Source organism: Pecten maximus, chromosome 19 (assembly GCF_902652985.1).
Source record: "Pecten maximus chromosome 19, xPecMax1.1, whole genome shotgun sequence".
Lineage (NCBI taxonomy): Eukaryota > Metazoa > Mollusca > Bivalvia > Pectinida > Pectinidae > Pecten > Pecten maximus.
Window position 1 is genome coordinate 5,958,360 of NC_047033.1, and position 19,416 is coordinate 5,977,775.

At 35.3% G+C, this 19,416-nt stretch overlaps 1 protein-coding gene across 4 annotated transcripts in view; it reads left to right on the forward strand.

Moving 5' to 3' along the window:
• LOC117317582 (frizzled-5-like) overlaps positions 1–5,749 on the forward strand; it is an 82,216-nt gene extending 76,467 nt beyond the window's left edge. For all 4 annotated transcript variants that reach the window (XM_033872421.1, XM_033872422.1, XM_033872423.1 and 1 more), the window contains one exon: positions 9–5,749. In XM_033872421.1, coding sequence (XP_033728312.1) covers positions 96–1,811 — 1,716 coding nt within the window. In that variant the 5' untranslated portion in view covers positions 9–95 and the 3' untranslated portion in view covers positions 1,812–5,749. The remainder of the gene's footprint in view (positions 1–8) is intronic.
• The last annotated feature ends 13,667 nt before the right edge of the window (positions 5,750–19,416 follow it).

A 19,416-nucleotide genomic window follows, 5' to 3' on the forward strand; every position in this document is an offset into this window, starting at 1 on the left:
TGTTTTAGGGTAATCGTCGACTACAGTGAAGGTCTGGACCCGTGTTGACAAACTAATGGATTCTAACCTGTGGTAGTAACCTCACACGTACAACAATGGCGGGTCATTTGGGACTTTCAGTGAAGTTTTTGGCGTTAGTGCTTTGTGTGACATGTATTATTACGACTGATGCTGAACAGAAGCTGCAGTGTCAGGATGTCACTATCCCTATGTGTCGTGGGATCGGATATAACTTCACCTACATGCCGAACCAATTCAACCACGAGACCCAGGAGGAGGCTGGTCTGGAGGTTCACCAATTCTATCCTTTAGTGGAAATAAAGTGTTCGCCGGATCTGCGGTTATTCCTGTGCAGTATGTACGCCCCAATCTGTATGGAGGGTTACCATCACCATCTACCCGCATGTCGACCTGTCTGCGAGCGAGCACGTGCTGGATGTGCACCTCTTATGGCCCAGTACGGATTTCAGTGGCCAGAGCGCATGAACTGTGATAACCTTCCTGTATCTGGATTGTGTGTGGATGCTAACGCTACCGACAGCTCCACGGCCGCCCCTCGCCCTCAACCCACATCCCCTTACAAAGACCGTTTTCCTCCGAAAGTCCGAGATCCAAAACCACCGAAAGTCCGTGACCCTCTGAAACCAGTGGTACGCACGTCCAAGAACAAAGATTTGTATCCAGAGTGCTGTCAATGTAAGATGGTTCGTTTGGAGAAATCGAGTGGATTTTATAACGAGATTGTGACAGGTGGACTTGAAAACTGCGCTCTAAACTGTACTAGTCCGTACTTCTCTTCCGATGAGATGACATTCGCCTCGTTCTGGATTGGATTGTGGTCCATTCTGTGTTGTATTTCTACTGCCATGACAGTTTTGACATTTTTCGTGGACATGCAAAGATTCAAATATCCTGAGCGCCCAATCGTGTTCCTCAGTGCTTGTTATTTCATGGTCAGTTGCGGCTACATCATTCGTCTCATCGTGGGTCACGCGGCCGTCGCGTGCGATGGGAAGATGATTCGTTACGAGACTACAGGACCTGCGTTATGTACGGTAGTATTCCTTCTTCTGTATTTCTTCGGGATGGCGTCTTCCATCTGGTGGGTGATTTTATCTTTCACGTGGTTCCTTTCTGCTGGATTGAAGTGGGGACAGGAAGCCATTGCTAGCTATTCACAGTATTTCCACGTAGCCGCCTGGCTGATCCCCTCCATCATGAGTATCGCCGTTCTCTTCAAATCCTCTGTAGATGGCGATCCGATCGCGGGAGTATGTTACGTTGGAAATCAGAATATAGACAACCTCAGGGGATTCGTACTGGCCCCACTCTTTATATTCCTCATCCTCGGAACCTCATTCCTGATGGCCGGATTTGTGTCGTTATTCAGGATCCGCAGTGTGATCAAAGCACAGGGCCGCGGGAAGACAGACAAACTTGAGCGACTTATGATTCGCATTGGGGTGTTTTCTGTACTATATACAGTCCCTGCTACTATTGTGATCGCGTGCTATTTCTATGAACAACATCTTAAGGAGCGCTGGGAGAAATCTCTCGTGTGTCCGTGTTACCAAGGTGCTATTAAACCAGAGTATTCTGTATTTATGTTGAAATACTTCATGTGCTTAGTTGTGGGAATTACTTCCGGTTTCTGGATTTGGACCGGAAAGACTGTAGATTCCTGGAAACGTTTTTTCCATCGGACTGCTTGTTGTTGTGATAGAGACACTTCGGGATATAGCTCTCGTATATCTAAATCTACGAACTCCAGTTACCCTGGTGTGAAAGCTCTCCCCCTGAGTCAGGTGTAGCAGTGCCCATACAGTGACGATAGAAAAAAAACAGCCAAATGTTAAATAAATTATATATATTTTAAATGTATGAATCATTTCTAGAGATTATCTATATCTGTCTGGAAAAAATATTATAGTATGATATAAAGTTATCGATATACAATTTAAGATGCATTGATATACTCTTATTTTTTAAGATTCAATTTCCGTCGAATCGATCAATAATCATCAGATATATATAGTAGATAATCTCTAAGAAACGATCCGGGTATGTATCGATGGAGTCTGTTTTGTGAAGTTTGAGGTTGGTTTGAAACAAAATATTTTTTTTTCAAGTTTATAAAAAAAAAAAAAAGATAAAAATCTGAGATAATTCAAATAAAACTATCCGTATTAGGATATAATTCATTTAGTTTTTCAATTTGATTTAAAATACATGTAACTGAAAAAATTAAATATTGTTTCATTAAGTTGACCAATCCTTTACAAGCACACTGCACTGTTACATTTGTATGTAAAGATGGCATCCACGTGTAAAAAACCGCCTGTTTAAAACTGAAGGTGAGAATGGGAAGTTATAGTGCAATATTTCAATGCGGAGCACCTAATCCAAGAGGTGAATCAATATTGACATGCACAAATCTTGTGTTCTGGTGTTCTTCAATCAATTTTTTTTTTATTATTTACCGTAAAAAATATTGATTTTTTTTCTTTCTCCCTTTAAAATGTATCTCAAAATAACGCGTTGGTAATGTGTGGTGACCCGACCCAGTCCATGGGTGTCGTGGGGGATAATTGCTGGTTGAGTATTTTCTGTACAATACCAGTTCAAACTTCGTCAACATACTGGCACTGTCGACATCTCGAGTGTTTAATGCATGTACGCAAAGACTTCAATGAACTTTGGCAAATAAAGGCAAGAATGTAGGTACACAATTAATCTCGTCACGACTGGAGAGTTGGTTATGAGTATTTACATTCTCATTTTGTGAGTTAAAAATATCGACATTTACATGGAAAAAGAATTTGGAATTTGAATTTTTATCAAACAAAATTGGAATCAGGAAAAAAAATCTAACCACAACAGCACGTTATTTTTGTAAGGTATTTGTCGTGGTGTTTTAATTTCACTGCCCTTTCCTTGTCATTGTTCCCATTGATAACCCATATAATGTCTTTGTAATGTAGAAATTATTAATTTTGATCTTGTGAGAAGCAAGCAGTAATATGGTTCTTTTTACACGTGGCGAGTCCAATTTACATTGATCAAATGATATTATTTATCTTTAGTTTTTGTTGATATATTTGTTATCTCCGAATATAGGGTAAAACTGATTTCTTGACCTAAATGAGAATTAATTAATTCTCACATGTTGAATGAGAAATACAGACTTCCCCCGTCCTCCTATCGCCCCTACAAGAAATAGTGTATTGTTTACATACTGCCCCCGGCCGGAAGTGTGTGCCCGCGGATTGAGGGATCATTAATTATTTCGAAATTCTGTTACACAATTGACATATATTAACCTGAAGGTGTTGTTCTTTTGTTGATTACATGACAGGAAACATGATGAGGGATTCTTTATGACACTTGCTACCAAACAGTATTATTCTCCGCCCAAATCCGGGCTATTGTCCATTTATTCCTTAACATGCGTAAAATCCGTGTTCCCATCTTATCTCGTATGTCCGGGAACAACAAACCCAGTATTTTTGACAAAGATGAGTTGCTGCCCTCTATATCATACGAAATAATTAATGATCTTTATGTTGCGCATGCGTACGAGATTTTTTTGTATATGTTATGTTTATTTATAAGACACAAAATATGTATATATTCGTTGATTGACACCCAAATACCGCCGTTTCATTGGGCCAATATTGTTTCGTTGTATCATTATTACTTTCGTTGTGTTCAAAAGTACTTATGTTGTATTTGCCCGTATTTTCATGTATTCACTTTCAAGCGATTTTAATGATAAGGCTATCAGCTGTGCTTATTTATCCACCATTAAACCACATGAAAACAATTTTACTTGCCAAATAACTTTTTTTTCCAAAAAATATTTTGTGAAGGGAAATTTTGTGGATTTAACATTTATTCAAACAATTTGCATCTAGTTTTCTAATTTAAAATATCTGTGTGTGTGCAAAAATTAACGTATTCAAATCGATTATTCATGAACAATTTTGCATATAATGCTGAAATATACAATTATTTAGACGATAAAAAAGATTTGTTGTTGAATTTGGCGCTACTTTATAATTAAGGTTGATAATATTTTTTTGAAAAAAAAGAGCAAAAGAACTCGGCATTTCCTGGTTGTAGATTATCATTTATGGTGCAATAGAAAGATATCTGAACGATATATCAAACTTAAAAGAGCAAGATGTGAGAGCAACTGACAATCTGATATGTAAGGATATCAATATATTAACATAAAATTGCTGTTGTTAATTAATGTTACTTTAATAGGAATATCTGTCGACAGTCAGTTATTGAGAATTTTTTTGTTTGTTATAAAATTATTAACGGTTGTTCCAAGCTACCAGCATTTGTAACGTTTAAAATAGTCATGATATTTTTTTACAACTATTAAAAATTCAATTTTTTCTGATGGTGATTTAGATTAAGAATTATAACTCTCTATGTCCAATGGAACGCTGCGGCGAATTTCTAGATTTTCTGAAGTTGACATCTGCAATATAAAAAGGAAAAACCACTTTATTGCATTGTAGTAAAACAGATTTAATTGGTAGTCAAATTACATTTTTGAATTAATTTTACAAGTCCGGATGGGTCTACTTTTTCCTTAAATCTTGATTATTTTCTGAGACTAGAAGTCAAGTGTTTCTGATCCTGTATTGAACAGTGCCATACTGAGTTATAAATTTAGGGGTGTTATAAACTGGATTCAAACGTAATATGAAATATTTCAGAGGTATGTTAAACTGAAAAAAACTTCTTTGGACAATTACAGAGAACTAAATAACAACCTATAAAGATCTCTGGCCGTCATCAACCCTAGTTTTGATTTGTCTTTTTAAAATACAGTTTTATACAACGAGGTTGAACATATTGATGTATAAAAGGTTTAAAGGACATTGAAAGTAAAGAGAAATGTAATTTAATATCTATTTTCTTATTTGTTTTGTGATATTAAAAACGATTTCGATAATTTGATATCAGTAAAGAAAAGAACGGCTCTTGAATCCTTGGTATTGTTATATGAATATTAGGATTGGGGAGTGTAATCACAGTTTTGGGGTGGCATGCAGTATTCAGCCATTATTCATTATTAGAATTCTTTTTTAGCAAGTGCCCATTGTAGGCTTGTCACAATAGAATATGAGACCATTGTGTTGGTGAACGTCTGAAATATAAGCTGTTTATAAGGGACCTGGTCTATAGTATCTGTTTACATACTTTTTCAAATGATTACAAAACTATTACAATTTTTTGTAGTGTTTTCAGAAAACCCACCTGTTCTTTATCAAGTAAACGTTTATAGATTGGAAATTTTAAAAAGGAAAAATAAGGATGTGTTAAATTTATAACCTTCGGATCAACAGAAATTATAATTTTGTTTAAGAACAATATTTTACTAGGGATTTTTGTTTGTTTTTGTTCTAAAAAGAAAGTGGAGCTTTATATTTTCAGAAATTTAGTTTTAAATTGAATATGTGACTATGTCAAAGCATTTTTCGATATTGGGAGACTGGATTCATACCATTTTCATTTTCATTGTCATGTTGTTCACAGAATTGTTCAGTTTACGAAACAGTTTTTAATCACTGTTTGGATTATTTTGTGTTGCTTACCTGTAAGTGAGACGAGTTTTTCCTGATTTAGAATGCATTCATGCCATGTCAGATATGTACATTGATATCATATATTTATGTTATTCACACAAACAAAAAACAAAACGAAAATACACAAAGTTGAAGACAATCAATCTGGTTTTGAGTTTTTAATTTATTATCATATAGAACTGATCTGCATTCTGGTTGATTTTGAGATTTAACGACGTATCAACCACAAGGGCCTAACCCCGTAAAACGTCTGAAAAGCTGCAATTCACACTATGGAAATGTTTAAAAGGGAGACTAACATATTCTCAGGTCCCTGTGATATCCACACCTAAAGTTTGAGGCCAACTTAGGACTGAGGTATATTGGAAGATATATCATTGAAATATCACCCCGGAGACACACTGGAATCTCTTCACGGTTCTTAAACCGACACAGGAATACATGTATGCCAATGACCATGACAATGACAAGATTGTATTCTCATAAACATATAAAGTGTAGAGAATGACATACATGTTCAAAATTGTGCAGGACATACGACATAATATATGGATACATTTGCCTGTGATGTGATTGACAGGGAAATTCATATTTCAGACTTAGTAATATATTATACAATATATATATTAAACGAGGCCTTCTTTTTACTCGGCCACACCTTGTGTGGAACAAGAAGTTACATTTACACAATACAATGTAACACATATTCGTAAGAATGGTATATGGAAAATACATTGAAACTAACATTACGTATCTTTAAGAACTCCGATAGCAACGAATTCATTTCACTGTTTAATCACTAGATCCGGGGAGAGTTGTAGTTTGTGTGCCGTGTCACTCGTAATTACAAATGTATAAAAGTACAAACAAACAATGACGACATCCGAAAAAAACCCCTTTATTTCCGTCTAATACTGATTATTGTCGCAGTGTACCTGATGACCCGACCGCAGTTCTTTATAATATCGTCTTAATACGGTGCATTGATACTTTAACTCTGTTGTCGGCATTCATTGGAGACTATTTATTTGTGGTTAGTGAAACAAATAACTGCCAATCAAATGTCATATTATTATGAACTTTGCCCATAGATACCCGGTTTCTAAGTTTGAGTGACGTTTCCACAATTGTTCATTAAGCTTTTCTATGTTATAAGTACTGTACCAGGGGTTGATTTTCTGCATATGTTTGGATTCCTCAAGAAATAAGCTATCTATGACAATATTTCAATGTTCGAATACTTCAGTCTTTAAAATGTACGATCTGTTGTGTAATTTGATCAATTTATAACCTGATTTTAGGTTCTTAATGTTTTGTATATATTTATATATATTCTGTACGTAAATAAAAAAAAAGATTTGAAATTAGACGTTAGAATGTAAAATGTATATGTATAATATCATACACTGAGAAATCCATATTCAGAATCCAAGGATTCCGCTTTCAGATATAAGGTAAAATGATCGCGAGTGGGACATGTTCCGTATTCAAATAGAATCTGATTACATTTTGTGTCACATACCGTTATAAGAAGGGTTTCGACCGAAAGGTCCCGGTTTTCCCTACAAAGTGCTTCTCAGAAGCTAGGTGTCGGACGACATAGTGTAGGTTGATAAACATTTTGATTAAACCTAAATGCCGGTCCATTGTTGGTGATTATCATAACATTTTAGGTGTGTTTTTCTGTATGTGTTGATATTATTAGTGGATTGAAATGATAAGAAACATCTCTGATGCAGTGCAATCTTAGGGATTTCATTTAAAAACATATCTTGGCTGTTTAACGAGAATGGGTACACATTACTTTGGGAACCAAATCTCCCTGAATATTTTGTCTGGACAGATGATGATAAATTATATCGATTGCAGACCGAGGGTTTTAAATATTTGATTGGTCTTGGATAAACATGTGAATGTTTTCTAGTCAGGTAATTGGGTGTCGCTTTCAGCAAGAGGTTACTAGTTCGAGTCCCATCGGTGACAGGACACTTAGTTACTAGTTCCTATAATCATGTCACTTATAGTTCCCTGTTCTTTTTAAAGTAGCACAAATCTATAAAATCATTGTGGATTTTTCTCCTAGCGTGTCAACTTTGTATGTTAGCAAAGCACGGATGTCAAACTTTCGTTGTCACCAGTAAGTTATAATTTACCACAGCTTGCCTTCTCTGTCAACTAGTCACAGATTTCTGAAATCACAAATTCCTCTGATTTTAAAAACATACAAATACACAGATTCCATGTTTGATAATACACAATAAACATACAATATCGTAAAATGAAATTTAAAAGTCTGTTTAAAATGTCCGGCTCGTTCAAATATTGAATTGGTGAGAGTGAGAATAAAAGGGAAGTGTAATGCGCAATATAAACAACGTACCGGAGACGTGTGCTATTTTCCGGCCTGCGGGTTCACAGAGACACGTATAGTCAAATATAAATACTGGGGTAGTATACTAAGTCCTCAAGCTATCCAAACAGACCCAATTCCTGAATGACCACTAAGACTGACCACTACAGGGTCTTAGTGGAACATTCACACGCGCTTGTTAGTCTGGCTGATTCACCTGTCTGAATATTGAGAAGTATAGTTAGACATTTTAGAGACATCATAAATATCTTGAGGTCTCTTGAAATACCCAATTCATTTACTCATTTCTTACAACTGAATAACATGGAAACGTCATGCAAAAAATATTGAATAGCAATTACAAGTAACAATTTTTCTTTTTTTTAATATTTTTTATAGTTTTATATTTACTATCGATAAAATCACAATTTTGAGCAATGCTGCTCTCAAATTTATAAAATGTTGATTTTATTTTTACTTATTTTTTAAAAACTGAAAGCCCGCCTTATCACTTCACGTTTTGTATGGCATGTGATTATGTATACTGTAAACAATGGTGCATTTTAAAAATCTATATTTGTTATTCATCCGTTTCTTTGTTAAATGGATATTACATTATTAGTTGTGTTAAAGGTACTTCAAACGAACAAAATATATACCAGATATAGAAGGTTATATTTGTCGAGTGAAAACCGCATAAGTGAACCAGACTTTCACCAGAATTGTTGGATTTTACTTGACACCGGGCCACAATGGGTATAATGGTACAGGGCGATCACTGATTATTGTTTAACAAGGCTCGTTTAAAATACTATTTCTTTTTTATCCTGTACTCATTCAAACACTTCCACTAAGCCTACTCCAACGTGTAGTGGTGCGTGTGTATCAACAGTGTCCATGGTCCAAATGGTGTTCGTACACAGGTATATAACATAGACATAGTTTACTACATTGACCAAGTGTAATGAAGATTTATTAAAATAGCTAGTCGAATATAGCTTTGGCCTTATTGATTAAATTGACCTAGTTTACAGAAGGGTAATAATAAACGAATATTATATTTATCTAGTTTATTGAATTGGTAGTTATTGTCGAATATTATATTTATCTAGTTTATTGAATTGGCAGTTATAGTCGAATATTATATTGATCTAGTTTATTGAATTGGCAGTTATTGTCGAATATTATATTGATCTAGTTTATTGAAGTGGCAGTTATTGTCGAATATTATATTGTGTTTATTGAATTGGCAGTTATTGTCGAATATTATATTGACATAGCTTATTGAATTGGCAGTTATTGTCGAATATTATATTGATCTAATTTAATGAATTTGGAGTTATAGTTGTATATTACATCGACCTAGCTCATTGAATTGGTAGTTATAGTAGGATATTACATTGACCTACATATGTAGTTTATTGAATTGGGAGTTAAAATCGAATATAATATTGACATAGCTAATTGAATTGGGAGTTATAGCTGAATAGTACATTGACGTAGTCATTAAATTGGGAGTTATAGTCGAATATTATATTTATCTAGTTTATTGAATTGGGAGTTATAGTCGAATATTATAGTGATCTAGCTAATTGAATTGCCATTGTGGTTATAGTTGAATATTACATTGACATAGTCATTGAATTTGGAATTATAGTTGAATATGACATTGACATAGCTTATTGAATTGGAAGTTATATTCGAATATTATACTGACATAGTTTATTGAATTGGGAGTTATAGTTGAATATTATATTGACATAGCTTGTTGAATTGGAAGTTATATTCGAATATTATACTGACATAGTTTATTGAATTGGGAGTTATAGTTGAATATTATACTGACCTAGTTTATTGAATTGGGAGTTATAGTTGAATATTATATTGACATAGCGTATTGAATTGGGAGTTATACTTGAATATTATATCAACTTAGTTTATTGAAAATATCTTAACGCGGATATCACACTGACTCAGTATATCTGAGGTATTTAGTAGTGTTACTGAATATTATATCGAGCTTGTTAGAAGCAGATTAGTATTTGTGGCTATTACATGTTCTAGATTATTGGAGGTTTGCATATGTTATATCGGTGACGTCACAACTGATCGGAACCAACAGGGTATTGTAGCTCTTATTGCCGAATTCTGTTAGAAGTCACAGTTCTTTTTTGATAATAATTTACGTCCGTCATTCAATTCGCCTGCTTTCTATGTAATGTAATGTAACAGGCCACGGCGCAATTTTGATAAACAGGAATGGTTTTTATTTCCTGAGTTCTTCGGTTAAAATATCTCGTTATCCAATCATAATACGAACAATTAGAATTGGTGAGACTTAGATTTGTGTAACGTCCTATCAACTGCTGAGGTCATTGAGGCATGCGTGTAGTGGATGTGTGTGTTTTGGGAGACTGTGTTCGGTTTCCTTGTAATAGCGCGAAATTGAAGCCGACTTTATAGTGCTATCTTACTGAAGCATACTGCCACCCAGTAGGACATCTCATTCGATCACATCATACTAACAATGGGCGAGAGTAAAAGTAATTGGGCCAAAACGATTTAATTTTCAATTTAAGTTACGACGGAAATTAACGAATTGTTTGTCACCAATCGGAAGTATCGTCACAAATAGAACGAGCATATCCCTCAAACACAACTGCTCTGGCTTAATGGTTAGAATAGTTGTAAAAATGTATCAGATTTTGAATGCAATATAGACATTGAAATGTATTTAACGTATTGATCATACTGAAATATATATTCTCTCTTTGTCATCCATCGAGCAACATTTTCAACTATATCGAACGGGTTCGGGTTTTAGGGGGTCAAGGCTAATGTCACAGTTGCCATCGTTCTAGCGACTTCATTTAAAAAAATTGACAAAACTTCACACTTTGGTCAAATATGAGAATACCTCAAACAACTTCGTGTTGGCGTTCAAGGGAATTTGTACCGCTTGCGATTCCTTGTTATAAATATTGTTGGTACGACTCAAAAACCACGTGCATATATCCATGGAAGGTCGCTTTGAATGGTTCAAAAATCGTCGTGAAACTTTCTCTCGCAGTCACCAAGATTATTGACAATCTGTGACGTATGTAGAGGAAGCACCTGTAAAGTGGTGGGAACTCTGTCAGGAGGTGTAGCGTCACCAAGGTACGAGACCTGTCAACAAAGTTCGTCTCTCGAGCGTGTATAGTACTCAACACAAGTGGCTGTGACGGCTCCGTCCGGAGTAGGGACAACTAGAGGAAACCCTCTTCAACTCTTCCACCTTTTGTGATTGTAGACTCAAACGATTATACTATTTAAAAACCTCAAGTCGCGGAAAAGGTTTCAGCACGTGGTTAAATTTCAATTCGAGTTAATTTGCTTGTTTTGGGAGAATGTCAATTTTACTTTTGTGTATATCTGGAGATTTATGAGAGTCTCCGATGGTCAGGATGTTTAAATTTGTCTTGAGTAAACAAATTGAGGGACAGTGTTTTGTTGCTGTCTGAGAGGTCTAGCCTGTCGAAGTAGACTAAGAGTGACATGCCCTGTTGACACCAATGGACATGCGCATTAGAAGAATAGCCAGGCGATCATTTTCAGGAATTTGCGGCTAGCTCGCAAAAAACACACCAGAGAATGCAGAACTGCACTAGACCATTGCTTATCTGATTAGGATTGGTTTACGAAGGAATAGTTCATTCATATAAACAACTACCTAAGATCGACTTACTATTAGTAAAATCAAAGTTACAGAGAGCAACGTACTAAGGAAGTGTTTACATGTATCACATATACATGTCAACTTCATAGAAGTTACATGGAGATACTGCTTCAGGCCTAAAATAAGTAATATATATCAATACTACAGTGTACATATAAGCTGCTTTTCTTGTGGACATTTTTTTTCAAATTATGAACAATGCAAAAGTATTTACTCACATTTGATGTTATGATATTAAAATCTGGAGTCTCTCTCCCAGATCAGGGAATAGTTTACTGTCTATAAACAGTAAAGTACATGTATATAGATTAATTTACTTAAGAATGGCAAATTTAGATAAGCCAAATTAAGAATAACATTGAAAACACTACCGGGACATACATATACATACTTACTAAGGAGTGAATCCATGTAACTAATTAGGTGGAGCCTGATATCATATTATACAGATAAATTGCTTAAAATGGGCTTATAACCATATATACACATATATGTACTTCGGACAGGTACATAGGATAGATATTTAGGGCTTGTATACTACAGGGGACACCCAGCAGGACACTCCACCCAACCAAACCTCACTGTATACTACAGTAGAAACCCAGCAGGACACTCCACCCGGCCAAACCTCACTGTATACTACAGTAGACACCCAGCAGGACACTCCATCCGGCCAAACCTCACTGTATACTACAGTAGACACCCAGCAGGACACTCCACCCGGCCAAACCTCATTGTATACTACAGTAGACACCCAGCAAGACACTCCACCCGGCCAAACCTCACTGTATACTACAGTAGACACCCAGCAGGACACTCCACCCGGCCGAACCTCACTGTATACTACAGTAGACACCCAGCAGGACACTCCACCCGGCCAAACCTCACTGTATACTACAGTAGACACCCATCAGGACACTCCACCCGGTCTGATTCTTTAATTCGTTTCACTCTGTCAGTAGATGGTATAGCGATAATTCATTACACTGCCAACAGGCGAACCAGTCGCCCCACCCCTAAAGTACTGAGCGGCTGGAGTAGCAACGTGTCGACCTGAGGACAGAAATCAAAGCCTTTCTCACAAGGGCGAACGTTCAACTTAATACCGAAAGTGAGGCAGAAAGTTGTTAAAAAAAAAGAGAAAGAGTAAGATCCCAAATTCAGTCGCCTCTAACGATCATGCAACTGGGCGCATCAGGTAAATGTACCATTCTTAGAACGGACTCGCACTCAATACTACTAAGATGTATTGCGGTGTATTGCTGGGTGTCTACTGTCTACTGTTTTATACATGTTTGTACCTGTGTGTGGTGACGTATATATCACCTGTGATAGATACGTCTATGATTTTTTGTTTCGAAATTCATATAACTAAAAATGTCCAACTTCAAATACAGGGACCTGAAAATGGGTCAATGTCTAGCACATTTCAGACGTTTTGGGGTGATAGGCTAAATTAGCATTCGGCAAAATGACACCCTGTTGTATTCATCATTTGCATATAGAAAAAAAACGAGGAGTGTCTTTTTTACCTACTAGTGTAGGTCCAGATACACATAGTCTTGAACAAATTCGCAGGTCCCTGTGATACACACTAGGCTTGGCCAAAATAACATAGACCTAACAAATTCACAGTTCCCTGTAATTAAAACACGACAAAATGGAGAAAAAAAATCCGACATTGCATGTTTTTCTAGATTTTTGAATTCCTTTTTCCCCGTGCAGATCAGGCATTTTCGAACTGTGGTATCATTTGTTTGTTTTAGGGCTAATACAGTCTTATTTTGGTCTAATAGCTAATCATATGGAAATTAGCCCCCGATCTGCATGCACAGTTATCGCCAGACGGCCGCAGCTGGGCAAAATGGACGGTCATATTGGAGATATTTTAGAAAGTAGGAGAAATATGCCGGGGGTCGGCTTTTCAGCGTCTCGCGGTTTATATTTAGGAGATTATTAGGACTTAGAAATGCTCCAAGGCTGACTAGAACTCTGCTGTGACGCGACCTACGTATGCCGGGGTCAAGCTGAAGTAGCCATCTTGGACAAAGCACCATGGGTGACAACACCCTGTTGTGTTGGTAATGAGGTGACGTATTGTTCTCAAAACAGTTGGAAACGAGGAAAAAAAGACAAAGAAGCATGACTTGGACAAAGCATAGCTACAAACTCTCCTCATTACGACGGGGATGTCCTCGATTTTGCCGGAGACGTCTGATATAATATTATTAGTCTCCGATTTTGTCAAAATAAGCCCAAGTTTCTAATTGTCATATATATACGACTTCATATCAAAGTTTTTTTACAATGTATATCAAAACCACAAAATATATCTAAAACATCAACAAGTCAGCAACGTTTTTTTTTAAATTTCTCATTTGAATTTTGAAATTGTGATTATCTTAATGAAGCTATGTATTACCATATTTATATCGCAGTGTCTGATATTATAGATTATCTCGTGCAAAGCCGTACGCCGCGTGCGGCTTTACCAATTGCATGAGCGAATTGGATAGGATGATACGTAGCTTCATTTTGTTTGTCTGGGTTCCGTGAAGTCAGTCTTTTTCACAGCAATGATCGCTTTAGATGGCAAACTTATCGGTGAAGCGGTCACAAAATGGCGGCCTTTAAATTTCCTCCCAAAACACAACCGGTGATGACGAAGATTGGCACCTCTGTTCTTGTTAGATGTTTCGGATTTAGTTTCATCACAGGGACTTGTGAATTTGTTATGGTTCTGGTTATTTGGACCTATCACAGTACGTGTGAAGATGTCTTTATGGTAATTATAAATATCTTAATAAAAATTAAATTTAAGTTTTAATTATATGTACGTATGTACAATAAACATAAAATATCTAAAATGCAATAATCTAAACACTTGCTGCACACACTAGGATATACGTTTCAACAAAAAAATATAACCAGGTCCGTGTGATTCTTGCATCTTAGTATTCATTTTTCTTCAAAATTAAAACAATATATTATATTCAATTTACATGTATTGTCTATGTATGATTAACAATAAGAACGTGTGGACCGTCAATTAAATTCGGTTATGAATTAACATTGTTTAGTGACAGTTCACTTCCTTTGTGTCAATATTTTTGAAAGTAATAGAAATAAAACGCCTTACACCGACGTTCCCTACCTTTGGCGGTTTGTGTTTTTCATGAAGCTGAGAACGGAACGATTTGTACGGACATGGTTGTATCCATGGCCCGAACTTCTCTGGATTACATACGATAGACTTCCTGTACGTTGTTCAGTGTGGTAGCCACCAGCTACTACATGGATATCCCCGCTTGAAAATGGCACTGTCTTCAAGGGGCCGCCGCCGAATTTAGGCAGTGTACATGAAGGATGAATAGAGTAAATATTCGGTCATTAAATAACTCAGCAAGGGTATGGATGAGTGTTTGTTGATAAACCAAACACAGTTACGTGATTGACCACTACATAGTATATGACTTAGGGATTATTGAGCTATTTTGACCGTTTGATGGACTTTGGACGAATAACAATGGCGCCTTGGTCCAACCAGCTCATAGTAGATACCGAATTCCTAAAATCTACATAACATTTTCTTCGGATCTTTTCATTAAGTTTCATTTAGAAAATAGAAATATTAGTCTTTTAGTTCAAACAATACTGTCACACAGATTTCGTTTCTGTTTTCACTCTCGAAGATACATTTTGAGACAATAGAATATTTTTCAGAATGGTGGTAACAGGTTGACAATGCTTTAGATCACAGTTTCCTGGTGATCTGAGCGGTCAGTCGGAATGGCGATAATGGTCAGTTGACAGTCAAGTGTTAGAGACTTTCTACAACAACATTGTTGACAGAATACATAATGAAGTTGTGTTGAATGTACACAGTTTTACATTGAGTCTGAAACATTATATTTTACCGTCACATTCCAATACAGTTACCGATATCTTAGAGCTCTATATAATACAGATAGAAAACCCTGTATACTATAATAGATCTGTATTATGCAAAGAAGCCAAGGCCATGACAGTATGGCACAGAGGCACGAGAATTGAATTTTACCATTCCATATTCTGATTGGGTGTAAAATCATCCACACGTCATGAATCTTACAACCAATCAAGATTTAACACCCAGGCTGAACGTGAGTTTTACATCCAATCATAGACGTGAGTTTTTACATCAAATCAGCCGTGTGACTTTTACAACCAATCGGAATGTGCATGGTTTAACACCCAATTAATAAAACCAACCGAGAATCCAACGAAATTCAATACACCCAATCAACGATAAGGACAGTAACATCTTTTAGAAATATTATATATATTTGTTCATGTCAGAAATTGTGATTTTTCATCTAATCCGAAATGTAAATCTTTATCTATATAAAAAATTGATGTTTAAACCAATCAAAACTCGTCAGTCGCTTCATCTGCATGCACAGATGACCCTCTATGACTTTGATTGAAGTGAATCATGAGATAGTATATTCTACCCTCGTTATACCGCCAACTTTTGTCCACAGTGATTTTGGCGGTATAACGAGTGTGGCGGTAGTATTGAAATTTGATGAAATACATCAAAAATGTAAAATTCTGACTATTTTGGGAAAATGCATAGAAAAATCACAAATCGAGCTGCGGTTAGACTTATAGATGGATTAATACCAATCTTCATACGTATGACAGATGTCATTTTAAAAATCAATATTACAGTGTATCCTGCGTCACTTCCGGCTAACCAAGGCCATGTTGGATGAGCTGGTGATCCCTGCTAACGACAAAATAATTCAGAATCCAGATCCATGTTGTTAAGCTTAGGAGAAAAAAGCATGCACATGTATCCAATCCTCGTTAGAAATCGAACTCTGATCAGGACTTAAAAGTATGTTATTTAATATAATTACAGGTGTGTGCATGTATTGCGTGTTTAGACCCAAAGTTAGTCAACAGAATTCAACATATCGACAATAAACATGCCAGGCAGTTATGTAATACCGAACATGGCGTGGTTCATCGCTTCTATAAATTATATGCCGTTTTTATTTACATACACGTGCAATTGAAAACAAATCCAATTGTTCACACTAAAAAAACCGAAACGGCTGTAATACACTTCTATACCCATATCAATACTGTAGGATATACCGCCTGGAGAGGTCTCTTAGCACAATACCAAATCTGTGATATAAGGATTTCAGAACAAAATCTATCGGATAGTGTGTAAATTAAGCTTTTCCTTATATACTTCATTTACAGATTAACACCAAAAATATCTTAAGTCTCTCTCGAACAGCTACCCAGTACAATGGTCCTCTGTAATACTAGGCCAGTTCATCCCTCACAAATCTGAAAAACATTATTAGTTTACATTGCAAACTTAATCTCACTAGACCTGGATTTATTTCACACGTTTTGCACTTAATGATACCGAGTTAAGGTGTTAGGTACGGTAATACCGCATTTAGTAAATAAGTTTGCAGATATACATAATTTCGAGCACGTGGAGTTTGTATACTAATACTCTATCGCCTGTGTTAATATTTGCTTGCCCCTTCTTAAATCGCCTCTTTTGAAAATTTTGTAAACATACAAACACAGGGTCTTGTCACAAATCCTAAAGCAAATGGTATAATATAATATAATATAATATAATATAATATAATATAATATAATATAATATAATATAATATAATATAATATAATATAATATAAGCATCATATTCAAACTGTGGGGATATGAGTAATGTCCCTGTGTTGAAGCATGAATAATGAAATTTGTTCCAGTTGCGCAAATAATGACAAAAATGTCCATTCTTGTTTTCACAACATCCTGTTTATCTGAACTTGGCGAAATACTAGCTCAAAAACTGATTTCGATCCCCAGCGGCAACAATGGAAATATCTGTGCGCCTGGAACCACTGATGAACATTTCGTTAAACCAAATTATATTGTAAAAAAACAACAAAAGGACCAGACATCATTTTTTAAAATTGATGAAACGTCCTCTCTGTAACTGAAAAAAGTAATAACTTCAATAAAATAAGAATAATTGCTTACCCGACCAACATTTAAACGTTATACAAGTATAAACTCCTTGTACTGATTGGGAAAAAATGACTGTTTCAAAATCAATAAATTGATGAAAGAAAAAGGTATTGAAATGCCAAGCGTGTTGCATTTGTAGGATAGTAATGTAGAAACGCATTGGAATATGATTTGTGTACATAAGTTTCGTATATGAAATTTTACTTTCAAACATTAGAATTTATTAATATTTAAAGTTGGTCTGCGGGTCAGACTCGGAGCTGTTTTAAAGAACAGTTTTAAAAATATCTTCAACAAATGCAGACAGAATACATAAAAGAATTTTTCATGTAAGTTATTTTTAGCAGAAATGCCATCTTAAGATATTTCTAAATAAGGAATGATGTCTGGTGGACGAAAACCTCACCAAAACGCCACGTAACATTTCCCTCTCGATTAAGGGCGTAAGACTGTGTACCTTTCAATAAAACGACGAAGTTGTATGATCGATTAACTTCAAATTTATTTTCAGGTAAAACATACATTTTACGATCACTTCATTGACAAATCATCCGCAGATCGGCTAAAATCTGTTCAAAACTTAATGAATAATTAAATAATTATATATATATCAGAGCTTGGAAATAGTAAAACTCATCTTACGAAAATTAGTATTAATAGTAAGCAGTACACAAACACAAAAGACTATGTATAAAATGCTGTAATAATATGACTGTTCTTTTTTTTCGCAAATAACATGTTACAAAAAAAGCCCTATTGTTCAGTTTGGGCATAATATAACCTCAGATCGGCACAATTGGTCAAATTATATATATATATATTTTTTTTTATGTGAATGCATCAATTTTCATGTACATTTAATATCAGATATAATGTTTATATACACTCTTCTTTGTAACTGAGACTTTCTGAATTTTGAAATAAAATAAAAGCCAATATTCTGTAATGTTTTCTATTTTCAAGTCATTTTAACAAATCAATATTTCTGCTGTGACATTCTCGCAAATCTGGAATAGGCCTAGATATCAATTGATCATGCAATTCCATTTACACACTTCAAAAGTGGTCAGAGATGTGATTTCCCTTATGTTCCTGATCGTTTAGCCCCAAAAATATTTTCCTAAAGTTTTTATTTCAGGGGACTTCTATCCTGTTGTAATTCTACATCACACATACAAAAAAATGGCTGCTTTTGATGAGTAAAATGACTGTGCTTCCTACAGACATACCAAAGTTATTGATTGTTTTGTGTTAAGTTTTGAGGTGTAGGGGACACAACTCGTATTTTGAAATAAGCATGCCATGTGCCGACAAGGAACAAGAGGTAACTCAGCTTGGACGTCAATATTACTCGAAAACGTTTTTTTTTAAACTACATAAATATTAAATACATAGATACATTGTAGATACTGCAATGATGTTCTTTAATATTGAAATAATGGAGGGCCACATAAATATGAACGAGGTCGCAAATAAACAGGATAGACTTTACCAGGTTGTAGCGGTTATGTCCCTTGTCAATGCTATTTGGAATTAAACAAAAATGCATACAAAATATAATATTATTGAATTATATAAACGTAAATTATAATAAAAATGTTACCAAAATATAGCAACTAATCATATTAATTAACTTCATGCAATACTTATCAAATAAGATATAGAATTATTTAATTTTTTGATATAGTAATATTTA